General features: G+C 38.6%; 1 protein-coding gene and 1 pseudogene across 3 annotated transcripts in view; one reads left to right on the top strand and one right to left on the bottom strand.

Moving 5' to 3' along the window:
• Positions 1–25,495, top strand: part of TAFA2 (TAFA chemokine like family member 2) — a 562,584-nt gene that overhangs the window by 511,642 nt on the left and 25,447 nt on the right. For all 3 annotated transcript variants that reach the window (XM_043446955.1, XM_043446956.1, XM_043446954.1), the window contains 2 exons: positions 4,253–4,405; positions 5,460–5,584. In XM_043446955.1, the coding sequence (XP_043302890.1) occupies positions 4,253–4,405; positions 5,460–5,584 (278 nt within the window). The remainder of the gene's footprint in view (positions 1–4,252; positions 4,406–5,459; positions 5,585–25,495) is intronic.
• LOC122427876 lies at positions 12,628–12,772 on the bottom strand (annotated as a pseudogene).

Genomic DNA, 25,495 nt, shown 5'->3' with positions numbered 1-25,495 from the left:
ATTCCAGCAAGCAAGCATGCTTTTATGGCATCCACTTAAAAAATTTCCCTGACCCTTAGACTCATTCCAACTACTGCTTCATTCCCTTTTTCCCTTTACAGAAAAACTCCTTCAAAGAAATGTTTATAATTGTCTACAGTTTTGCATCTCATTCTCTAATAAACTTACTTTAATCATGCTTTTATCTCCATCATGCCATTCAAATGATTTTCATCTGGATCAAGTGCTAATAATAGCTAACACAGAGTGCCTGCTATGAGGCAGGGAATGCTCTAAATACTCTGTACATATTAACTCACTCCTCTAACCAGTCATATGAAGATGGTGCTATTAATATTCATCTTTTAGACATGAAAAATGCTAATCAGAGATAGTTGCTGACTTGTACAAGGTCACACCACTATTTAGAGGAGCTTAGATGTGAACCCAGCTACTTCTTGCCTGGAGAATCCCACAGACAAAGGAGCCTGGTGGGCTATAGTCCGTGGGGTCTCAAAGAGTTGGACATGACTGAAGTGACTTTGCACACGTGCACTCTGGTTTTGGAGGCTCTGTTTGAACTGCTGCACCATATTACTGTTTTAGTAGACAATTATTTTGCTTTATTTATTAAAGCTTTCAGCAGCATCTGACATAACTGGCCAATCTTTGTTTCTTGAAACAGTTTATTCTTTAACTTTCCTTTGTCTCATGCCTTTGTCTCATGTTCTTTTCCTCTTACTTCATGTTCTGCTCCCCAATTCTAGAATTAGGTTCTGGACTATTATTTCTCTGCTTCTCTATGAGTAGTCTTTCCGTGGTAATTAGTCAGTGTATGACTGAATATCACCTGTTAACCTAGCTCTCTTAAGTGTGTGTCTGCAGTCCAGATCTCTTTCCTGAACCCCACTGTGTAAATGATGCTGCCTGACTTACAGCTCTGCTCTGGTGTCTTGTAAGACTCTCAGACTTAACAAAGACGAAACAGAAGCACGGTAATTCTAACCCAGCCCAACTCTTGACAAACACCTCTTTCCCAGGCCTCCTCTATCTTCCAGAACCACCAACTTTCAATTCCTCAGGACAAGCTTAGGAGTAATGTTTAACTCCCCTTTCCCTCACAGCTCACATTCAATCCATTCAAACCAACTACCCTGAAATACCCCTCATCTGGTACTCCATCACAACCTTTCGTGTCCTGAGCTCTGGTAGCCCCTTCATGATTGGTATCACTGTTTCCACTCCTGCTTTCTTCAGTCTTTTCTCTAAAGAGCAGCCTGAGTGAACTCCTAAAGCATTAATGAGATGGCGTGCCTGACTCTTTGTGACCCCATGGACTGTAGCCTTGCCAGGCTCTTCTGTCCATGGAATTCTCCAGACAAAATTACTGGAGTGGGTTCTCCAGGGGATCTTCCTAACCCAGGGATTGAACTCAGGTCTCCTGTATTGCAGGCAGATTCTTTACTATCTGAGCTACAGGAGAAGCCCTCATGATAACATAACCGCTCAGAGGCTTTGTCTTGCAATGAGGAAAAAAGGCGATCTCTTCACTGCGGCACACCGGCCCCTGAGCCATTTCCCTCCGTTTCTGACACGTTGTCCTTGGCCTCTCAGCTGTTCCACCACGGTGCAGCCGCACTGGTCACTTGCTGTCTTGGGAACACACCCCACGTCTCCCCATTTCAGAACCATGTCATTTGCTGCTCCGTCTCTTTGGAAAGTTCTTTCTTTCTTAGCTCTTCATCCTGGAGGCTTCCTTTGTCATCAGTCAGGTCATCATTCAGATTACCTCCTCAGAGAGGTCCTCCCTGAGACTCTCAGACAAGTCTGCCTTCCCTCCCCGTTTGGTTACTCTCCAGCACATTACCCTACTGCATCTCTTTTAAGGAGCTAGAAAATCTACTGTTGTCTTACTTAATCATTACTCCCTAAGGATTATTCACTTTCTCCACAGGCATATGAGCTTTTTGAGGGCAGGTCTCTATCCATCTTATGCATTGTTGCATCCCCATTACTCAGAACTATCCCTGGTATGTGGTAGTAACTCAATTAGAGTCCGTCATACAGAGTGAAGTAAGTCAGAAAGAGAAAAATAAATATCGTTTATTAACATATATATGTGGAATCTATAAAAATGATACAGATGAACCTATTTGCATAGCAGGAATAGAGACACCGATATAGAGAACAGATGTGTGTACCCAGGAGGGGAAGGAAAAGGTGGGATGAATTGGGAAATTAGGACTGACTTACACTACCATGGAAAGACTGATCATTGGAAGGACTGATGTTGAAGCTGAAACGCCAGTATTCTGGCCACCTGATGCGAAGAGCTGACTCATTGGAAAAGACCCTGATGCTGGGAAAGATTGAGGGCAGGAGGAGAAGGGGACGACAGAGGATGAGATGGTTGGATGGCATCATGGACTCAATGGCCATGAGTTTGGGTGGACTCCGGGAGTTGGTGATGGACAGGGAGGCCTGGCGTGCTGCGGTTCATGGGGTCGCAAAGAGTCGGACACGACTGAGCGGCTGAGCTGACTGACACTGCCGTGTGTGAACTAGATGGCTAGTGGGAAGCTGCTCACACAGGCATCTCGGCTCAGCGCTCTCTGGTGACCTAGGCGGTGGGACGGCGGGGTAGGCGGGAGGTGCAGGGGAAGGAGATAAACATATACATGTAGCTGATCTGTGTTGTTGTATAGCAGAAATTAACAACGTCGTAAAGCAATTGTACTCCAGTAAGAAAAGGGAATAAGTGAGGTTCAGTGTAGAAAACAGTATTTTGACTTGCATATTACATAAAGCATTTAATAAATTGAGATAAACTGAATCATTATTAGCTAAGAAAGTATTGTCTAGGGCACAAGGAACAGAAATTTGGCTTTCAAGTTTTCCCCTTTTGTAGAGATAGCCTTCTGCTTGAAGCACACACAGAGAAATCCCTGTTTGTATCTACCATGGCAGAAAAATCTTTGTGACATTGGAAATGGTACCTGCTTCTTCCAAATGCTTTTGAGGATTATGCTTCAAAACTACACCTGAGTCTCTTGGTCTCACATAGGGAAGGAGATGGACGATGAATGTGATCTGTTCTCACAAGAAAAATATAAACAATCTAACCTGAGTTCCTGCTCAGTGATTCCCATCTCTAAGGGGAAGATAATATAAATGCATGCTGTCCTAACCTCATTTGCAAAATGGGTCTTAATATGTTTATAACATTAAATAACTTCAGATGTCCTACTTTTCTATTTAAATCTCTGTTTTTATAGCAATCACATGTTTTAAAATTTCTGAAAACATAACATTTCAACAAATGTTTGATTTTAAGCTGTTTTTAGAAGATGGAACTTTTGGTTTATCATTTCACAGTAGGGTTAATACTTTGAAGAAGAAATGCTGGGGGAAAAGAAACAATGACGGCAAACTTGAATCCTATCCTGATGTGATAAGTGGGGTACAAAAATTTCAATCACCTAAACAGCTGGGTAGCCTTACTGTGAGGCTAACCAAATGGCTAATGGAGGCTCACAGCTTACTGGACTGGGTTTTTCCAGGGTGGGTATAAGTCCGTCCACGTTCTGGCTGTGGTTGTTGCATTGGGTGGCAGTTGTTCCCTCAGGCAAAATTGACAGGAATGATCTGTGGGTCCTGAGACTGGATAGAACTTTCAGGAAAATGGTAGCAATTTCAAAAATCACCCAGTTAGTTCATTTCCAAGAAAACTGAGCAGAAGAATCCTGAGGAGGTGGGTTCCCACCCTCTGCTTTCCTAATTTCTGAAAAGAAATTCCCTTCCTGACTCTTAGCCTCAACCCTAGAGAGTATAACCTAAAGACTATCACCTTTATCAACCCACCCACTTTGAGAATAAGGCTCGTCTCAGCCCCAGTAGAGGGCGCTTTGTCCATGGAGTAACCCTACTTTGATCAACATGTTGAACAAAAGGTGTAAAAAAAAAAAGCCACATGCAAATAAATATGTTTTTGATGGCACCACATATTGCCTCTATATTTCAGACTGTTCTAACAGCCCATTCTAATCTAGCCACTAATTGTTCCTGCTTTACCAAGCATTTACTGATAGAAATGGTCCTACCACATTTAGCAAAGACATCAAATCTGCATTATGGAGTCAGCATCATTGTATTTCTAGTTTCATGCATGGTGGGTCCTTTATAGAGCTATATTTAATGCACTTCTAATTAAAAAGGGGGGAAAGTATCCAAAGCTTTCTCACTGTTATCTCATCTTCTGTTTTTCTGTGTGCAGCTCACCATGTTAAAACTGGCACTTGTGAAGTGGTGGCACTCCACAGATGCTGTAACAAGAACAAGATAGAAGAACGGTCACAAACGGTCAAGTGCTCCTGCTTCCCTGGGCAGGTGGCGGGTACCACACGAGCTGCTCCATCTTGTGTGGATGGTGAGGCTTCTTCCATTGCTCTTGTGATGGTGTGGCTGGGGACCGCACAGAACTGGAATTTCACTGTGATTCTCAATTCTGGGGTTCATCCCGGGGGACCACACCTTCAGTCGTATGGTTGGCACAAGATCATTTGAAGAGCATTCTGAAATTTAAAATCCATTGAAAGAAGATCTAAGGACTTACGCAGTCTTGTAGCAAAAGGCACTATAATGAGGTTCCAAGAAGTCCATGTACTTCTTACTCTGATACCATGAAATACTGATCTTCCAGTGGAGGGGCCAGTGTGTATATAAATAAATTGGCAAAGGCAATATAAAAATAGATGATTAAATAGTTTGGGGTCCTTAAACCCATGAATGGTTCTTAAGAATGAAAAAATAAACATCATACATATGAATGAATGCTTAGTTGTGGATAGAAGTCACATGAAATATTTTTATAGAGATTCATCAAAATGTTAATTTCTTTCTTGGAGGATTCACCTAATAGGATATAAATATTTATGTGGATCTGTATAATTGATGTGATCATAAATAATATTTTGTTAAGTGCTCATATATTTTCATGGTGTATTCTTTGCAATGATTATTACTGCCCATAGTTAAAAAAAAAAGACATAAATTTGAATGCCTTCCTGATTTTAGTCTACTTGGGGGAGATATTACATTGATTCTGAAATATTAATTCTAAATTGGTCATGGACTCAATTTCTTATATGTTTATGTAAATAGGCACATGAATACATCCACATAATTTGTGTCTAATATGCTAATTTCCATGAAACCTATGTGTTTGTATGAAAAACCCTTCAAAAATGTGCCTATCATTAGCAATACTGTATTATACACTGAACATGAGATCTACCCTCTTAAAGTTTTAAATATTCTTATCACAATAAAATTTTAAAAAATTAAAAATATTCTTAGTCAGAAAATCTAGAAAAATGTATTCCCCTTGGACCAAAAACAAACAAACAAAAAGCATGCACACCCAGGGAATTAACAAGCCCAAATAGAAAATCTTGAATTGCTTTTTTTTAAATCTCCTATAGCTTCCATAGTGGAACAGAAATGGTGGTGCCATATGCAACCGTGTCTTGAAGGAGAGGAATGTAAAGTTCTTCCAGATCGGAAAGGATGGAGCTGTTCCTCTGGGAATAAAGTGAAAACAACTAGGGTAAGTGGACAGTCACTCTGTGAAAATAAAAGATCGCTGAATTCATAGAGCATGGAGCATGTGCAGTGACCTCTTTAAGTGGTTGTAGGATTGAGAGGGTACAGTTTTCCATAGTACATTTTTTCCTCATTTTCTCCCTAATTCATTTTTTCATAGCACATTTTTGTTTCACTCAGAGTAACGTCTGTAGATTGCCAACAACTGTCGTGTTACCTAATAATGAAATACTGTTTATTCCTTGATGAGATACTTGCAGTGATGTGAACTGCCCCCAACCCCTGCTGGAGGGTGCATGTTAAATGCTGGGGAGGTGACCCTAATCCCTTATTCTTCTGATGGATAGTAATCTGAATAAATCCTGAAAAGAAAGAGAATTTATTCATGACTCAATAAACATTTCCTAGTTAATATTCTTTCATTTTTATGAAAGTAATTCTTTTGACCTCCCTAATTTCTGGATCAATACATAGTTTTCTAATGGTTAAGTTTGTAATCATTGTAATGAGTTACCTAGTGGAGTTTTTAAATCTCAGGGTCAGTATAAAAGGAATGCTCTTCAGATGGTAATGTATTTCACCTTGCAGTGACTGATTTCTGGGGAGAAGTGAAAAATACTTTTATTCTTTGATTTTCTAATTACCTCCAATGGATATTTTAGACTGGCAGAGTTTAAATTCTTTGTGGAATCAGCAGATGAAAGTTCTGTCTTATTTTGCTTTTTACTCTGAAGGGAAAGCTGACTATTGCTTAGAATTGAATAATTGGGGACTAGAAGATAATAATGTTTTATAAAAAGTAACATAAAACTACAGACTAGTTAACTTAGGGTATTTTTTAACAATAGCAGTTTCTTTCTTTTTTTTTTTTTTAATCTTGTCTGGACATATTCAAGAGGATTAACTTAAAATCCCATGAGATATAATGTTGAGTAATATCTTTAGTGTATTTTCTGTGTATTCAGACATACACAGAAGTAACCAAGTTTATAATAAAAAATAACTATATTTTGTCAAATGATTCATGATTCTAACTTGTCAGTTAAATGCTGACAGTCCTTTCTAAAATCCATGGAGGGCATGATCAGTTAATTAGAATAATTGTATTATTCAGTTAGCACATGATATAATCCATATTGATTTGTTAAAATTATTCTAGCAATATAAAACTTCCTTATAAGCTACTTATAGCATGAAAATTCTGTCCCCACCCCCCAAATTATTAACCCTTTGTATAAAATAGCACTGTGTGAAGATTTGACTATGAAACAATTTTTTTTAAAGTAGTGATTCATCTAAGTTCTATGGTTTTCCTTCCTTTTCATGTCTGAGTAATATTCCATTCTATATATGTACCACAGCTTATTATTTGTCTGTTCCTCTATTTATGGGCATTTAGGTTGCTTCCATATCTTGATTATTGTAAATAGTGCTGCAATGAACACGGGTGCATGTATCTGTTTGAATTATGGTTTTCTCTGGGTATATGCCAAGGAGTAGGATTGCTGAATCATATGGTAGCTCTAGTTTTAGTTTTTTAAGGAATTTCTGTGCTGTTCTCCATAGCGGCTGTATCTTTTACATTCCTATCAACAATGCAAGATGATTCCCTTTTCTCCACATCTTCTCCAGCATTTATTGTTTGTAGATTTTTTTGATGATGGCTATTCTAAACTCAACATTCAGAAAACTAAGATCATGGCATCTGGTCCCATCACTTCATGGCAAATAGATGGGGAAACAGTGGAAACAGTGTCAGACTTTATTTTTGGGGGCTCCAAAATCACTGCAGATGGTGATTGCAGCCATGAAGTTAAAAGACACTTACTCCTTGGAAGGAAAGTTATGACCAACCAAGACAGCATATTAAAAAGCAGAGACATTACTTTGCCAAAAAAGGTCCGTCTAGTCAAGGCTGTTTTTTCCAGTGGTCATGTATGGATGTGAGAGTTGGATGGTGAAGAAAGCTGAGCACCAAAGAATTGATGCTTTTGAACTGTGGTGGTGGAGAAGACTCTTGAGAGTCCCTTGGACTGCAAGAAGATCCAACCAGTCCTTCCTAAAGGAGATCAGTCCTGAGGGTTCATTGGAAGGACTGATGCTGAAGCTGAAACTCCAATACTTTGGCCACCTGATGGGAAGAGTTGACTCATTGGAAAAGACCCTGATGCTGGGAGGGATTGGGGGAGGAGGAGAAGGGGATGGCAGAGGATGAGATGGTTGGATGGCATCACCAACTTGATGGACATGGGTTTGGGTGGACTCTGGGAGTTGGTGATGGACAGGGAGGCCTGGCGTGCTGCGGTTCACGGGGTTGCAGAGTTGGAGACGACTGAGCGACTGAACTGAACTGAACTGATTCTGACTGGTGTGATGTGATATCTCATTGTAATTTTGATTTGCATTTCTCTAATAATGAGTGATTTTGAGCATATTTTCGTGTGCTTGTTGGCCATCTCTATGTCTTCTTTGGAGAAATATCTGTTTAGGTCTCCAGTCCATTTTTGATTGGGTTGGTTTTTTTGATACTGAACTACATGTGCTGTTTGTATATTTTGGAGATTAATCCGTTGTCAGGTGTTCCATTTGCAAATATTTTCTCTCATTCTGAAATTGTCTTTTTGTTGTGTTTATGGTTTCTGTTTGCTGTGCAAAAGTTGTTAAGTTTAAATAGGCAGAGTTTTGAACGGACCTGGAGGTTGCCAAACAGAGTAAAGTAAGTCAGAAAGAGAAAAACAAATATTGTACATTAACACATACGTGGAGAGTTTTTAAAAATGGTGTAGATTATCTTCTTTGCAAAGCAGAAATAGAGACACATATGTAGAGAACACATGGATACCAAGGAGGATTTGTGGGGGGTGGAGGTAGAATGAATTGGGAGGTTGTTCAGTTCAGTTGAGTTCAGTCGCTCAGTTGTGTCTCTTTGCGACTCTATGAACTGCAGCACGCCAGACCTCTCTGTCCATCACCAAGTCCCAGAGTCCACCCAAACCCATGTCCATTGGTGATGCCATCCAGCCATCTCGTCCTGTGTCGTCCCCTTCTCCTCCTGCCCCCAGTCCCTCCCAGCATCAGGGTCTTTTCAAATGAGTCAACTCTTCGCATGAGGTGGCCAAAGTATTGGAGTTTCAGCTTCAGCATCAGTCCTTCCAGTAAACACCCAGGACTGATCTCCTTTAGGAAGGACTGGTTGGATCTCCTTGCAGTCCAAGGGACTCTCAAGAGTCTTCTCCAACACCACAGTTCAAAAGCATCAATTCTTCAGTGCTCAGCTTTCTTTATAGTCCAATTCTCACATCCATACATGACCACTGGAAAAATCATAGCCTTGACTAGACGGACCTTTTTTGGCAAAGTAATGTCTCTGCTTTTTAATATGCTGTCTTGGTTGGTCATAACTTTCCTTCCAAGGAGTAAGCATCTTTTAATTTCATGGCTGCAGTCACCATCTGCAGTGATTTTGGAGACCAGAAAAATAAAGTCAGCCACTGTTTCCACTGTCTCCCCATCTGTTTGCCATGAAGTGATGGGACCGGATGTCATGATTTTAGTTTTCTGAATGTTGAGTTTAAGCCAACTTCTTCACTCTCCTGTTTCACTTTCATCAAGAGGCTCTTTAGTTCTTCTTCATTTTCTGCCAGAAGGGTGATGTCATCTGCATATCTGAGGTTACTGATATTTCTCCTGGCAATCTTGATTCCAGCTTGTGGTTCCTCCAGCCCAGCATTTCTCATGATGTACTCTGCATAAAAGTTAAATAAGCAGGGTGACAATATACAGCCTTGACGTACTCCTTTTCCTATTTGGAACCAGTCTGTTGTTCCATGTCCAGTTCTAACTGTTGCTTCCTGACCTGCATACAGGTTTCTCAAAGGCAGGTCAGGTGGTCTGGTATTCCCATCTCTTTCAGAATTTTCCACAGTTTATTGTGATCCACACAGTCAAAGGCTTTGGCACAATCAATAAAGCAGGAGTAGATGTTTTTCTGGAACTCTCTTGCTTTTTCAATGATCCAACAGACGTTGAGATTGACATATATATATATTATGTATAAAACAGATAATTAATGAGAACCTACTGTATATATAGCACAGGGAACTATATTCATGCTCTTTGGTGACCTAAATGGGAAAGGATCCCGACAACAAGGGATGTATGTGTACCTATGGCTGATTCACTTTGCTGTACAGTAGGAATGACCCAGCATGTAAAGCAACTATGCTCCCATAAAAAAGTTCTATGTTTTTAAATGAGTGGATAATGATGAAGCTAACATTTATTAGATACTTAAAATATATGCCATATACTGAAAACATGCTTCATGTGAATTAGCTTGTTTAATCCTCTTAATAGCCTGGTAAAGAAGGTAATATTATCTCCTTTTTACAGCTGAGTAAACCAAAGCTTTAAAATGTTGAGTGACTTCTCAAGGTCATATAGCTAATTAATGAGAAGTTAGGGTTCAAACTATACATTTTTTATTACAGAACCTAACCTCTGAACCCATAGTTTTTACTAGATCATTTATCTTATGTAACTGTGTTTAAAATTTACTATAATTCTGTTCAAGCAGACCTTTAAAAATATTTTTAGCTTTTCAGATCATTGAAATGAAAAGGTCGGGACCGTGTGATCCAAATTCTCATAATTAATTGTTTCAGAAGTGTTGCTTTACCCCCTGTTTGGCCATATTCTCAATAGTTCAAAGTTAAAATTGAGTCTCTGCTTCACAAATTCTTCCTAGTGTAATTAAACAAGATGGATAAAAGACTTAGAGCTTGTGAGTCGGGAAGACCACATCTAGATCCTCTGGTTTATTTTAGTTATAAGTTTATATGCCACTTACAGCAGATTGCCCTTTTTATTTTTCCTTCATCTCTTTTGCCCTAGAGAACAGCTGTAAAACCTCCTGGAAGACACTGTCAAAAGGTTTCATGCAACAGTGAGTGTTGGTATTAAATTATGTTTTAAAAATTCCTTCCAAGTCTGAGAATCTTTGATTCTCATTTAAAAAGGAAAAATCATTATATATGAGAGAAGATAAGACGCTTGAGAGAAGGGACTTCTTGAGTATACAATCAAAGTAAATTATTTTTATTTTTTGCTTCACAAGTAAAAAGATTGCTGGTGAAAATGAAGCTACTTAGATGTTTTTACCTAAAGGAGCATCATGGCATTTCAAATGGCTGGGCAAAATGATGTTAAATTATGAATGTGAGTTTGGCTTACACAATAACATGGGTGAGTTTCCCTGAAGCCCCAAAGTAGAAAAGTTCCCAAAGTCATCAGGTTGTTACTGTTTTTCCATCTCTGTTGAAATAGTCCAAAAAGTATAGGAGATAAGAAAAATTCTTGAAACAGTTCTGGCACATTACTTTCTTTACTCATAGTGCAAGGAGGGTAGAGGTAGGGTCTGCCATACATAAGTAGCAGCAATATTGTTGAGAAGAAATCTGATCACTATTCTAACCACTGGTATTACTATCCACTTGAATAAGGTAGCCTTGACTGTGGGGAGCCAACAAGCCCTTGAGGCCCTGATTTGGCAGGGCCTAGCCACGAATGGAAACGTCTAGAAGTTAAGCAGGAATAGGTTATAAAATAACTGAAGAGCTGCTCTCAGCCAAAAACCATTTGGGTTTCTTATGCAGAATATGTTGGTCTTGTGGGATTACACTGCAAGCAAAATGGCTCACGAAATGATTAAAATTTGCAATAACATACACCCTCCCTTATAATTGCCCATATCCAATCTGTAGTGCTCTGGTAAATTTAATGTTAGAAGAAAAGCAGTCAGCCAAAAACATCAATGAGGCTTGCTTGGCCTCAGCAGAGATGCATGATACTTTCCAGAATTGACTACAGATCAGGGGCTGGGTGAATTCCTCATTTAAGACTAATTTGGAACTTACATTGTACTTCCCATAAATGCTAATTATATCCTCCTTCTGTCTTTGTACTAGATTCAGGAAGCTTATTGTTATAACCCATTTTCTATTTGTCCTAACAAGGGGAAAAGGCATAGCATAGACAGGCCTTGTTGGAGCATCAATATTTTGCATACATGCTCTTCAAAACCTCAAACATTTAATCTGCAGAGAAAGGAGGATGCAACATTTGTTTCCCAAGCCCTACTTCTCACCTTAAAGGTAAAATTTAATGACTGCATACAACATCTGTAAGCATCTACTGTATTACTTTAAAGAACTCCTAAGTTAAAAAGAAAAAAAGTCTAATTACTTTACAATATTGTAGTGGTTTTTGCCATACATTGACATGAATCAGCCATGTATTTACATGTATTCCCCATCCCGATCCCCCCTCCCACCTCCCTCTCCACCCGATCCCTCTGGGTCTTCCCAGTGCGCCAGCCCCAAGCACTTGTCTCGTAAATTAGCCTCCAACTAATAAAAATAAATGGAAAAATAAATAAATAAAAATAAAAACTGCAAAAAAAAAAAAGAAAAAAGGCATGAAAGGCTTTTGATTTTGAACTCACTTTCAAAGATAAATAATAAAGAACTTTTGAAAGAGTCATTAATAAAAGAATAGTCTTTCCACTGTGAAAGAGCACATAATTATATGCTAATTATATAACAGAGAAGTAGCAGAGGGGAAAGGTGCTATAGAGCTTGTAAGAGTTGAGAAAAAAAATCTTTGATAACATTGTTGGAACCCTCAGAAAAAAAATAGACTGTGGTTCATTTCTTTTAATGTTTGGATATTCTTTCTCTGTGGAATATCTCCTAAAATAAGTCACATTCTAATTTTAGGATTTACAGCCCTTTAGCAATGGTACAGATTCCAAACATCAGTGGTCACACAGCTCTGAGGTCTGTTTCTTACCTAAGGAAAAGTGAACTTAACTTGATACATACAAGAGTTTTATATTTTCATTAAAGATATTATCTTTATGAATCATGAATCCTCATATGCCTAACAAGACATTTTCTGAGTAATTTTTAACTAATTGAATTCTTTCATCTTTACTCATTTACTTAAAATGCCTTAAACAGATAAGAACTCTGTAATTTTTTTTTTTTTTTATGTGCCCCAGGCATGAAATAGCTCTGGCCACCAATCCAGGCATCAAGCTAGGATGAACAAAGGACTAGACATCTGCTTTGCCCCTGACTGATATAAGAGCAACACCACCAATCAGGTGCCTCTTTGCCCATTGCCAGGGAGTAGAACTCTGTAATTTTTTAACATCCCTTCAAACATAATGGATGTTAAGGGCATAAAATATGATTTTACTTTGTTGTATAATTCAATGAGAATCAACAAATATTAAAATTTCCTGTACCTAAATATTCTATAGTAAAAATGTTCGTATTATAATCAAAGCAACAAAATCAAATATGAAAATATTTACTTAGCTCTTAAAGTATGCTGGGTACTCTGCTAAGTACATTGAAGGTATTATCTTATTTAATTTCCCCAACTACAATAGTTACTAACTAGAGCTCAAAGATATAAATATATATAGCATGTTGCCTGCCCACCAGGAATATGCCCTTGAGTAGGGGAGTAAGTAGTATACAATTGCATTATTCTTTTGCTATCCATATGCAGATCACTAACAATAAACATTGGAATCTGCTGGTAAACATAAGTCAAGAATAACATTGTTATAATAATAGGGCTAGCATAAGCCTGTAGTTCAGCTTCCTCATCTGCAAAAAGATGAGGATATTGATCTAGATTCAAGTTCTTCTAACCACCTTTTATTCTTTGATTCCTTGTGCCAAGGACATTTCTAACTTCTTTTCCAGCTAAATTTATATGACACTAATAACTGACTGATATCAGAAGATAAATAAGTATTAGGTTTTTCATCCTTTCTCTCTAAGGGAGAAAAGAAATAGCATCTTAGGATGCTTGGCTGATTAAAGCCTCAAGTCACCTCTTTCCAGATGCTGCCTGATTTTATACCAAGACTTGATGACTGAGTTGGTAGGTCTGAATGGTGTTGAAGGGAGCAACTCCAGGTCCAAGGCAAGGCAAGAACATAGCAAGAGAAGAAAGGTTCATTTTCTCACCTTCAGTTCTGTTCAGTTCAGTTCAGTCACTCAGTTGCGACTCCATGAATCGCAGCATGCCAGGCCTCCCTGTCCAACACCAACTCCCGGAGTTTACTCAAATTCATGTCCATCGAGTCGGTGATGCCATCCAGCCATCTCATCCTCTGTCATCCCCTTCTCCTTCTACCCCCAATCCCTCCCAGCATCAAGGTCTTTTCCAATGAGTCAGCTGTCTGCATCAGGTGGCCAAAGTATTGGAGTTTCAGCTTCAGCATCAGTCCTTCCAATGAACACCCAGGACTGATCTCCTTTAGGATGGACTGGTTGGATCTCCTTGCTGTCCAAGGGACTCTCAAGAGTCTTCTCCAACACCACAGTTCAAAAGCATCAATTTTTCGGCGTTCAGCTTTCTTCACAGTCCAACTCTCACATCCATACATAACTACGAGAAAAACCATAGCTCTGACTAGATGGACCTTTGTTGGCAAAGTAATGTCTCTGCTTTTTAATATGCTATCTAGGTTGGTCATAACTTTCCTTCCAAGCAGTAAGCGTCTTTTAATTTCATGGCTGCAATCACCATCTGCAGTGATTTTGGAGCCCAAAAAAATAAAGTCTGACACTGTTTCCACTGTTTCCCCATCTATTTCCCGTGAAGTGATGGGGCCAGATGCCACAATCTTAGTTTTCTGAATGTTGAGCTTTAAACCAACTTTTCCACTCTCCTCTTTCACTTTCATTAAGAGGCTCTTTAATTCCTCTTCACTTTCTGCCATAAGAGTGGTGTCATTGCATCTGAGCTTATTGATATTTCTCCCGGCAATCTTGATTCCAATTTGTGCTTCCTCCAGCTCAGCGTTTCTCATGATGTACTCTGCATATAAGTTTAATAAGCAGGGTGACAATATACAGCCTTGAGGTACTACTTTTCCTATTTAGAACCAGTCTGTTGTTCCATGTCCAGTTCTAACTGTTGCTTCCTGACCTGCATACAGGTTTCTCAAGAGTCAGGTCAGGTGGTCTGGTATGCCCATCTCTTTCAGAATTTTCCACAGTTTAGTGTGAGGCACACAGTCAAAGGCTTTGGCGTAGTCAATAAAGCAGAAATAGATAAGGTGGTGCAATTTGTGTGAATTTTTCAATCATAAGCTCCCTCCTTGACTTGTGAATTTAACATAGACTTAAGGTTGTGTGGTCTTTTTTTGACCGGCCCTTCCTAACAGACACATTCCTCATTCTTTTGTCTTTAACTCACCTCTGACCAGGCCCTGAATCGCATTCTTGTCCTTGTCCTTCCATGACAGATCATGATGACTTTTAGGGCTGTAGTTTTCAATTATTTTGATGGGACCTAAGTAAGAAATACATCTTACATTATCCAGGATATATACAACACCCACCCCAACACACACATACTCATATACCCCACACTAAAATAAAAATTCTGATTTTTGTGTTTTATTCCTTCCTTCCTTTCTTCCTGCTTCTTTCCTTCCTTTTTCCCTCTCTTCATCAACCCCATAAATTGATTTTATAACCCAACAATATGTTTCAACATGCAAGTTGAAAATCATGACTTTAGAAATGGTATTTGACTGCTTCTTGTGTTGGCTGCATGGAAATGATAGCCACTGCTGACTTGCAAAGATACAAGCTATTGAATAGACAGTTTTCAAGTCAATTCACATTTTATATTCTAAATATTTTTAGTCAATATTTTGGGGTAAAAATTTCACAAGATCTTGTAAAATATAGTTTTCATGGGGAAGAATGTATATACTGTATCTGTTTTTCAATTTAGCAAGTATTTATTGTCTTTTATTGTCAGGTATTATTCTAGGTTCTAGTGCATGTTGGCTCAGATGGTAAAGAATCTGCCTGCAATGCAGGAGACTGGGGTTCAATTCCTGGGTCAGGAAGATCCACTAGAGAAGGGAATGGCTACCCACTGCAGTATTCTTGTCTGGAAAATTCCATGGACAGAGGATTCTGGCAGGCAACAGTCCAGGGGTTCCCAAAGAAGCAGACATGACTGAGCAACTAACACTGTGACTTGTCTTTTTTCACAGCACAGCCCAGGGGAAGACAGACTGGATCCCCGGCCTCACGGGGCCTAGATTCTTATCGGCTGTGTTGGTTTTTTATGGTTGCCTTAGCAAACTTAGTGACGTGAAACAACATCCATCACTAATCTGTAGGTCCCACTTCCATGCCTGGCTATTTCTCTGTGTTTTACAAGGTTCAAACCAGTGGATGCTTCATCTCTTCCCAACAGGGCTGTGTTTTTTTTGTTTTTTGTTTTTTTCTGGAGGCTCTAAGCCCATTTCCAAGCCCATTCAGGTGATTGGCAGTTTGGTTCCTTGCAGATGTAGGAATGAGGTTTCTATCCCCCTGCAGCTGGCATCTGGAAGCCTCTCTCACCTCCATCAGAATGCCTGCTTTCTCTATCACATTGCCTCCTTTATCATCAAACCAGCCAGGGTGCATTGAGTCTTTCTCACACGTTGAATCTCTCTGACGTCCCTATCCCCCTATTTCTCCTCTGTCTGACTCTTCGGCTTTTAAAAACTCAGGTGATTACATTAGTTGCACCCAGATAGTCCAGGATGATCACCCTATTTTAAGGTTAGCTGATTAACAACTTTAATTACCTAGCAAAGTCCCTTCACAGAAGTACTAAGATTAGTGTTTCTTTGAATACCTAGGGGGCAGGAATCTTGGGGGTATATCTTTAGAATTCTTCCTATCAGACATGGAGAGACAAAAATAAAGATAAATGAGTAAAGTATATATTAGATGGTGGTAGATGCCATGGGGAAAAGTAAAGCGGGGAGGAGAAATGGAGAGTGCTGAGCCAAGGGAGCTTGCATACCGCAGTCTCAGGAGATGTGAGGAAAAGCCACGTGACTATCTAGAGGCCATGCCTTTCAGGTAAAGGGGATAAAAAGCACGAAAAACCTGCCATGGAAGCTCCGCCGGGAATATCATATTCAAGAGACAGCAGTGATGTTAGTGTGCCTGAGGGGAGTGAGCAAGGGCGAGTGGTCACATTGTGATTAGAAAGGTAACACGAGGCATGTCAGTTTTGACTTTAATTTTTGTCTCGAGCAAATTGAATGAGGAATTTGACGTTAGGTGAGTTGGGGAGAACTGTGGGGAGAACAGGCTTTATGTTTTACGTGAATATCCACTAAATCTAGGTTATTTAGTAGAAATTTAAATATGGCATAACTTCTTAAATTTGATATTTATTAAGAAGAGTAGGTAAAAATTTGTTTTATCATGGTGAGAAAAATGGAGACATTGAGTGAAATTCATACTAGAGAAGATTTAAAATCTCAAATGACACAGACATTTGAAAAAAGCATTTAAGCAAGTCTGTAGTTACTGTAATATTAAGTTTTAAAAAGAGATGTGGAGAGATGTTTTTTCCTCAATTAGATTTGAGTCTAAGGGTAGGGGAATAGCTAGGAGTCCAAGAATTACCACTACTAAAAGTGACATTTCAAACCTAGTATTTTGAATTTAAGAGCTGCTTACTTAACTAATAATAATTTAATAGAGCCAAGAGTGTCTCTTTTGTTATTTATTTAGAGAGTTATTGGAAATTATTGCAAAGACCTTAAACAAATAAATCATCAGGAAATATATTGTAAAAAAAAAAAAAACTTGGCCTATATTTTTACAATTAAAATGAGAAATGGACAATATATGAGTGTTTTGAAGTTCCTGTAAGATTTAAATGCTTCTACAGTACTTGGGCCAGGTATTTTTTGTAGGTGTTACTCTGAATATTGTGTTTATAATCTTATAATTAATTGTGAATGTTTGCACATTGTAATGGGAATCTCGTTCAGGCATCATAAAATTTCATTAGCACTATGAGGTTTATATCTTTAGCCTACTGCCTAAACAGTATTCCTGTCTGTTATGTGAGGGCTAAAACTATGTCAGAGATTGATTTTTAATATTAGGGAGCTTGCTGTTTGTTCAAAGTTAAGTATTCCTGGGGGACTTCCCTGGAGGCTCAGTGGTAAAGAATCAGCCTGCAATGCAGGAAACCTGAGTTTGATCCCTGAGTCGGGAAGATTCCCTGGAGAAGGATAGGGCAACTCACTCCAGTATTCTTGCCTGGGGAATTCCATGGACAGAGGGGCCCGGCAGGCTACTGTCCACGGTGTCACAAAGAGTTGGATATGACTGAGCATAATCAAAGAAGAACAGTGCCTCATAGGACTTGGGAGAAGAGGACAGGAAGCTCAAGCATCTCTAGCTAGTGGGGGATCTATACCTTTTTCTTTTCTGTGGTGTATAACAACCCTTCTATTAAAAATATCTTTCCTGAATGCATTCTCCCATGGCTCTTTCCCACTACTCCCCACACATTTTCCATGATATTTAAATGCCTGAATCAATGATTTCAGATCCATTTTTATTTTCTTTGGAGAGTATGGTAAAATTTCCCTCAAGTTCAGAATTCCAAATGCTTTGTGCAGAGACAGCTATAGTCTAACTCTCTCTCGGATGAGAGTGAATCCCATCTCCCTCCTGGCAGTCTACCTCTAAATAATGGCCAGTTCGCTGTGAGGTGTACAAAAGCAGGGTTGAGCTTAACTCTGTAATAGACCTCATCTGTGGTACCCATAAAATTCTGGACACCAACTTTCAGTGGACGAGAAAAAAAGAAGTTTATGTAAAGGATTTTGTAGATATTTCCCTCAAGGAATAGAAGCACTAAGAGTAATAGATTTTAAATTTTTTGAAGATATAACATGCAAAAGAAAAACATTAGACTTGTTCTGTGTGACTGCAAAGAATATAATCAGGGACAAGGAATAAATCTCTTGGTGTCAGCTCAAGATGATGTTGAATGGGCTGCCTTGAGAAATGGTAAATTCCTCATTTCTGGAAGTCATCAATTTGTGGCTTAAAAGGATGAGCAGAAGTTCAGAGTTAACTAGTGCATTTTACTGCAACAAACACAAAACAGCTTATGCAAAGCCATGGAGGCATAGATGATCATGTCTTACCCCTGGAATTAAAATCAGCTCATGGGGTAATTTCATATGTGTGATGGAACCCCTGAGAAGGGAATCACGATGGCCTTTTAACTGCCATGCTAAAAGACCTGGGCGTTATTCTCTAAGCAATGGTGAACCACTGAAGAACCTTAAATAGGAAAGGACAAGGGTCTGATTCACACTTTACAAATCTATTTGGCTACAGTGGTGAACTGTAGGGAACTGAGATAAGGATAACAGTCTTAAACTAAGGGGGGAAAAAAGTGATACACTGAGGGTGTCCAGGGGTAGGAAAGGAAAATCAACAAGACTTAGTAACTAACTGAATATAAGAGGCTACTGAGAGAAAATTCTCTTACTCTATTTCTGGCTTAACCTCTTTGGTAATATTAATTGATAAAGACACAATGAAGTGGAGATACTGAGTGGATAGTTTACTATATAGCCCTAGAAATCAAGATAGAATTCTAAGAATAATCATCCCTGAAGAGAAGTGTTAGTCAGTTGTGTCCAACTCTTTGGAGATCCCATGGACTGCAGCCCACCAGGCTCTGCTGTCTGTGGAACACTCAGGGCAAGAATACCGGAGTGGGTGGCCATTCCCTTCTTCATGGGATCTTCCCTACCCAGGGATCAAACCTGGGTCTCCCTCATTGCAGGCTGATTCTATACTGTCTGAGCTACCAGGGAAGTCCAATCATCCCTAGATGGTATTGAAATAATTAACTAAGAAGGCTCCCCTAAAAGGAATATGTTGAAAGAGAAGAGCATCAATGACATTTTAGCTGGTAATGTATAAGGTACTTGCTAAGGAACATGAAGTGTAGACAGAGAGCTCAGAAAACCAAGAGAGACGAGATTCCAAGAGAAATCAGAATGAGACAGTTCCAGAGAGACAAGGCCATCAGTTGATCCAACAAGGACACAGAACCTACAGACAGATTATGTGGTCTTTAAGTTTCTTTCTGGGTGTGATATTTGAAAGAAATACTGGAAGTTCATGATCTGTCAGCTGAATATTACTTACTATCATAATCCTAATACCAGCCTCCTAGTTGGATGGTGTCACTGGTGACACATTGTAAACACTGCAGAATGTGCATCTATTTAAAACAGAATGGAATGTTAGAAACATTTTTAAAATAAGAGTATGACTCCCTTTAGCAGAACTAACTAACTCTATTTAAGGGAAGCCTATCCATTAGTTTGTTCATTCAGTCTGTAAAGATCAGTTGTAGGTCTGTTATGTGGCACAGAGCCTGATCTTGTGGTAGGATTTGGGGATTCAAATTTTAAAAAAATCATGGACCTTTGCTGTCCAAGAGTTCATGGTCAATTGGAGAGAAAGTCAATAAATCACTTTCATGTACAGAAGTGGTAGGACAGAGGTTTGTGTTGATGCCACTGGAGTGCATGGGCAGTTTAACGTTGCTGGCCTATAACCTTCCTAAAGCACAGGGACAACAGGTTTTTAGACCATTCAAAGGCAAATTACTGAATAATTTGTCTCCTTAACAGATAGTGACTAAGCACAATGAAAATATATGTTCTGTGATGTCAAGATTTGATTTCATTGTTTTCTACCTTTGCATATGGTATTCTACTACTGTAAGAAAATGAAAATCCATTAGGATGCTTTTGCGACTAGATTCTTTCCTCTTGATGAACTATTCGTAGAGACAACACTGAGTACTTTCTGGATTAGACTTTTAAATCACTTAAAATTTTTCTGCTATCTTTAAAATATGAGAGAGGGGAAGGAGAAAGATTTGTATATGGGACCATAGTAATAGCTGTAATTAAACTGAAAATAATTTAAAATTTCCACCTGAAAAGAAGAATATTGGGGCCTTATAACACTGTGCATTATCTATTAATGCTTCAAGCTTATAGAAAAATTTAAAAATCTGTAACATATTACTAATAGCAAAACCAGCCATTCAGTTGAAACGTCACCTAAGATATAAACCTCAAATTGCCAAATTAAAGCAAAGAAGCCAAAATCTTTATAGTTTATACTAAGCTAGGGAATTCCATTTATATAATGCTTAATATGGAACTTATTATAGACAAGAATTATTTAGCTGCTGAATGTACCTCTTGCTGCTGTGGTTCAGTGTTATTGAGCTTTTCTCCTATTAAGTTGCAATGTTGGCTTCCTGTGATTTATGATGGGATTAGCCTGAAGTCAATAAAGGGCTGTTCTGCTGAGGTTCTGTTTACTGTTGGCTATTTTACCTTTACCTTTTATTGCTTATTCTCTTCTGGTGGCAAATATATTTTACCTTTACCTTGCCTCTCCTATTCTCTTTCTAGCCCTATTAAAGGACTATGAGAAGTAAGAGAGAGAGAGAGAGAGAGAGAGAGAGAGACAAAGTAACCCCAGGCAGTGTAAATTCATTTTCAAAGGATATTTGCAAATAATCGAATGCAATCTGTTTTGCAACTTTAAAACACCCTATTCTAGAAAGGACTGTTTGAGTAATCATGTAGAGAGTTGATTTGGTCAGCCTGTTTCTAGGATTCATAACTGAGATGCTTTTATTCTATCTTGAAATAAAATGGAATATTCTCAACAGACACGTTGGCTGACAGATAAATTTAAACAGGTATCATGATTAGAAATCTCAGCCTCCAACTTCAATTACAACATGTGATCGATTTAAAAGATTACAGAAGGCAAATGTCTGCCAGACAACCAACCATTGTTTGAGATTACATTTCAGCAATGAAATCAACTTATTGAGAGCACCCCTGCATGTATAATATAGATGTGAACTATCTGTCTCCGCATTATAATCTTGATGATTTCTTGTATGAGCTGTAAGGAAAGTCCCTTATGAATAAACCTTATGGTTGATGGTGACTTTTGACAAATTCACATTTCACCTGTGTAATGGTCTAAGGAGACCCTAATTCAGTGAAACTATATCTCATCACTGTACATTATATCAAAGATTTTGTAACATGAAAGAAAAGTGTTCATTATCAATAGATTAAAAATATCTATGGTAGAAGTTCAGTTTACCCTTGAACATCAGGGATTTGAACTGTATAGATCCACTCAGATATCGATGTTTTTCAGTAATACTACATGATCCACGGTTGGTTGAATCTATGGATATGGAATTGTGTATGTGCAGATTTTTGACTGTGCAGGGGCGGCACCCCTAAGCACTTCAGTCTTCAGAGCTTGGCAAACCCATCATGAAGGTAGACTAATTCCTGTTCAAAAGGCAAATGACAGCTACAACTTTCTAGGCTTCACGAGTAGAATGGTCACATTGAGAGAGTCCCTTTCAAGTTCCACTAGAAAGAAGTTCAAGAAATATTGCAACTGTTGCTCAGTCATCACATGATCTTGATTATTACAAGGCAGTAAAGTATAGGAGCTGTGTGTTCAGAAAGTCAGAAAGTCAAGGGCAAGGTATTAGTTGGTATACAGTTAATCTTATATGTACACTTGTCTGGGCCATAGTGCCCATATATTCGGTCAAACATTTTGGGGGATGTTTCTGTGGAGGTGTGTGTGTGCGTCTGTATGTGTTTGAGGGAAAAGAAATCAGATTTAATCAGCACCAGTAATTCCAAGATCACCCTCACTCCCAAGTGACAGCCATCTTAAATGGGTTAAGCTACCTTTTGCATGAAGTCATAGGGTCTCAAAACTGTTTTACCTTATTTTCAATGGGGACAGCATGTTTACGGGATTGCAAATGCCATGATATAAAACATTGGTACATTCTCATTTTTAGAAATTATTGGAAAACTGATTTCACAGTTTAAAGGAGCACATACTATAGTATCTAAAAGATCAATTTTAGGGGTAATAATTTAATACCTAATGCATTTGAATCTAGCTATAAGTAACTCATTTGAATTTACATTTCTTATATCTGGAATATTCCATTCCATAGTTTCCTAGACTAGGGACAGTTACTACAGGAACTCAAATCAGATGGTCATTCCTAAAGGCTTCTAGGAGGCTGTTTTTAGGAGAGATTTAAATTTAATTGGTGGACTAGAGTAAAGCAGATTACCCTTCATTGTGTGGGTGGGCCTCATGCCATCAGCTGAAGTCCTAAATGGAACAAAAGACTGAACTCCTCTGTCTTATCAGTCAAAACACTTTAGTGAAATGGAGAGAAGTAATTTACCTGGTAAATAATTCGAAGTAATAGTATTTAAGCGTGGTCACTGTACTTGGGAGAGGAATAAATGAACACAGGGAAAACCTCCATTATGAGAAGAAGATAGAAAAAGTACCAAATAGAAGCCACAGGACTAAAGTTTATAATATGTGCTTAGTTGCTCAGTAGCGTCCAACTCTTTGTAACCCTTTGGACTGTAGCTTGCCAGGCTCCTCTGTCCATGGGATTTCCCAGGCAAGAAGAATACTGGAGTGGGTGGTCATTTCCTTCTCCAGGGGATTTTCCCAACCCAGGGATCAAAACCCATGACTTCTGAGCTATCAGGGAATCCAAAGTTTAGAATAACTGATGTTAAAGATATTTACACTACAGAGGTTCAACAGCAGACTAGAGGAGGCAGAAAAAAGACCAATGAACTTGAAAACAGAACAGTGGGCATACCCTATCAGAGCAGTCAAAAAGAATGACAAAAATAGTCAGGATTAGCTTAAGGGACTTAAGGGACAATATCAAACAGACTGACATTGGCATTATGGGATCCAAGAAGGAGGAAAAAGAAAAACAAAAGAGGCAGAAAGCTGATTGCAAAACTAATGCTGAAAACCTGCCTAACTTGGAGAAGGACATTCATGTTCAGGAAACCCAGAGAGTTCCTAATGAGATGGAAACCAAAGAACCCAATCTGTATTCATACATCATGAGAAACGCTGGGCTGGAGGAAGCACAAGCTGGAATCAAGATTGCTGGGAGAAATATCAATAACCTCAGACATGCAGATGACATCACCCTTCTGGCAGAAACTGAAGAACTAAAGAGCCTCTTGATGACAGTGAAAGAGGAGAGTGAAAAAGTTGGCTTAAAGCTCAACATTCAGAATACTAAGATCATGGCATCTGGTCCCATCACTTCATGGCAAATAGATGGGGAAACCGTGGCTGACTTTACTTTTTTGGGCTCCAAAATCACTGCAGATGGTGATTGTAGCCATGAAATTAAAAGACGCTTACTCCTTGGAAGAAAAGTTATGACCAACCTAGACAGCATAGTAAAAAGCAGAGACATTACTTTGCCAGCAAAGGTCCGTGTAGTCAAAACTATGGTTTTTCCAGTAGTCATGTGTGGATGTGAGAGTTGGACTGTAAGGAAAGCTGAGCACCAAAGAATTGATGCTTTTGAACTGTGGTGTTGAAAAAGACTCTTGAGAGTCCCTTGGACTGCAAGGAGATCTACCCAGTCCATCCTAAAGGAGATCAGTCCTGGGTGTTCATTGGAAGGACTGATGCTGAAGCTGAAACTCCAGTACTTTGGTGACCTGATGCAAAGAGCTGACTCATTTGAAAAGACCCTGATGTTGGGAAAGATTGAGGGCAGGAGAAGAAGGGGATGACAGAGGATGAGATGGTTGGATGGCATGACCGACTGAATGGACATGAGTTTGGGTGGACTCCAGGAGTTGGTGATGGACAGGGAGGCCTGGCAAGCTGCAGTCCATGGGATCACAAAGAGTCAGACATGACTGAGTGACTGAACTGCACTGAAAATGTCAAAATTAAAGACAAGGAGAGAATCTTAAAAACAGCAAGAGAAAAACAATCTGTTATGTAAAGAAACCCCCACAAGACTATCAGCAGTTTTCTCAGCAGAAAAATTGCAGTTAAGAAGGAGATGGCATAAACTATTCAAAGTACTGAAAGAAGAAAAGTATCATCTAAGAATACTCTACCTGGCAAAGTTGCCATTCAGAATTGAAGGAATGGATGAGTTTTCCAGACAAGCAAGAACTAATCAAGTTTGTTATTAAATTGGCTTCACAAAAAGATGTTAAAGTGACCCCTTTAAGTTAAAAAGGAAGGGCACTAATTAGCAACAAGGAAACACATAAAAAGTATAATTCTCACTGGTAAAGGTAAATATGTAGAGAAGGTAATGAATTACTTAGAAAGCTATTATGAAGAATGAAAGATAAAAATGTTTTGTAAAAATAACTATAACAATTTGTTAAGGGATACATAAGATAGAAGGATGTAAAACATAACATCAAAAAGATAAAATGTGGTATGGGGAATAAAACTGTAGAGCTTTAGATTATTTGTGCTTAAATTATTATCAACCTCAAATAGAGAGTTATAAATGTAAGTTGGTATATGTAAGTCTCATAGTAACTACAAAATAAAAACCTAAGGAACAAGAAAAATCTCTAACAACCTAACTTTACCCCTTAAGCACCTCGGAGAAGAACAGCAACCTAAGCCCGAACATAGTAGAAGGAAGGAACTCACAAGGATGAGAGGAATAAATGAAAGAGAGACTAAAATATAATATAAAAGATAAATGAGATTAAGAGATGGTTCTTTGAAAGGGCAACTAAAATTAACATTATATATATACACATATATATACGACACCTATATAAAAAGAAGTGATATCTTTATATATGCCTAGAGGATGTTTTTCATATGTGTAGTTTGTCACTCTATGTAAATATGGAGAATTTTTTACCCTGTATATAGTTCCTATCAATTGATATAGCAAAACAAAATCAAATCTGAATCATTATTTACTAAGCACTTGTTGAACATATATTCCGTGCCAATCATTATATTAGGAACTGGATATCCAAAGACAAATATAGTCGCAATGTTTCTGCTGAATGGAGAGGTCTCTTCTAATTACATATTTTCCTATCTACAGTAAAAGTTTTGACATGTATTTTCTG

The sequence above is a fragment of the Cervus canadensis genome, chromosome 25 (genome assembly GCF_019320065.1).
Source record: "Cervus canadensis isolate Bull #8, Minnesota chromosome 25, ASM1932006v1, whole genome shotgun sequence".
Taxonomy (NCBI): Eukaryota; Metazoa; Chordata; class Mammalia; order Artiodactyla; family Cervidae; genus Cervus; species Cervus canadensis.
The sequence above is the reverse complement of the archived record's forward strand: the minus strand, read 5'-3'. Positions and strand labels throughout refer to the sequence as shown.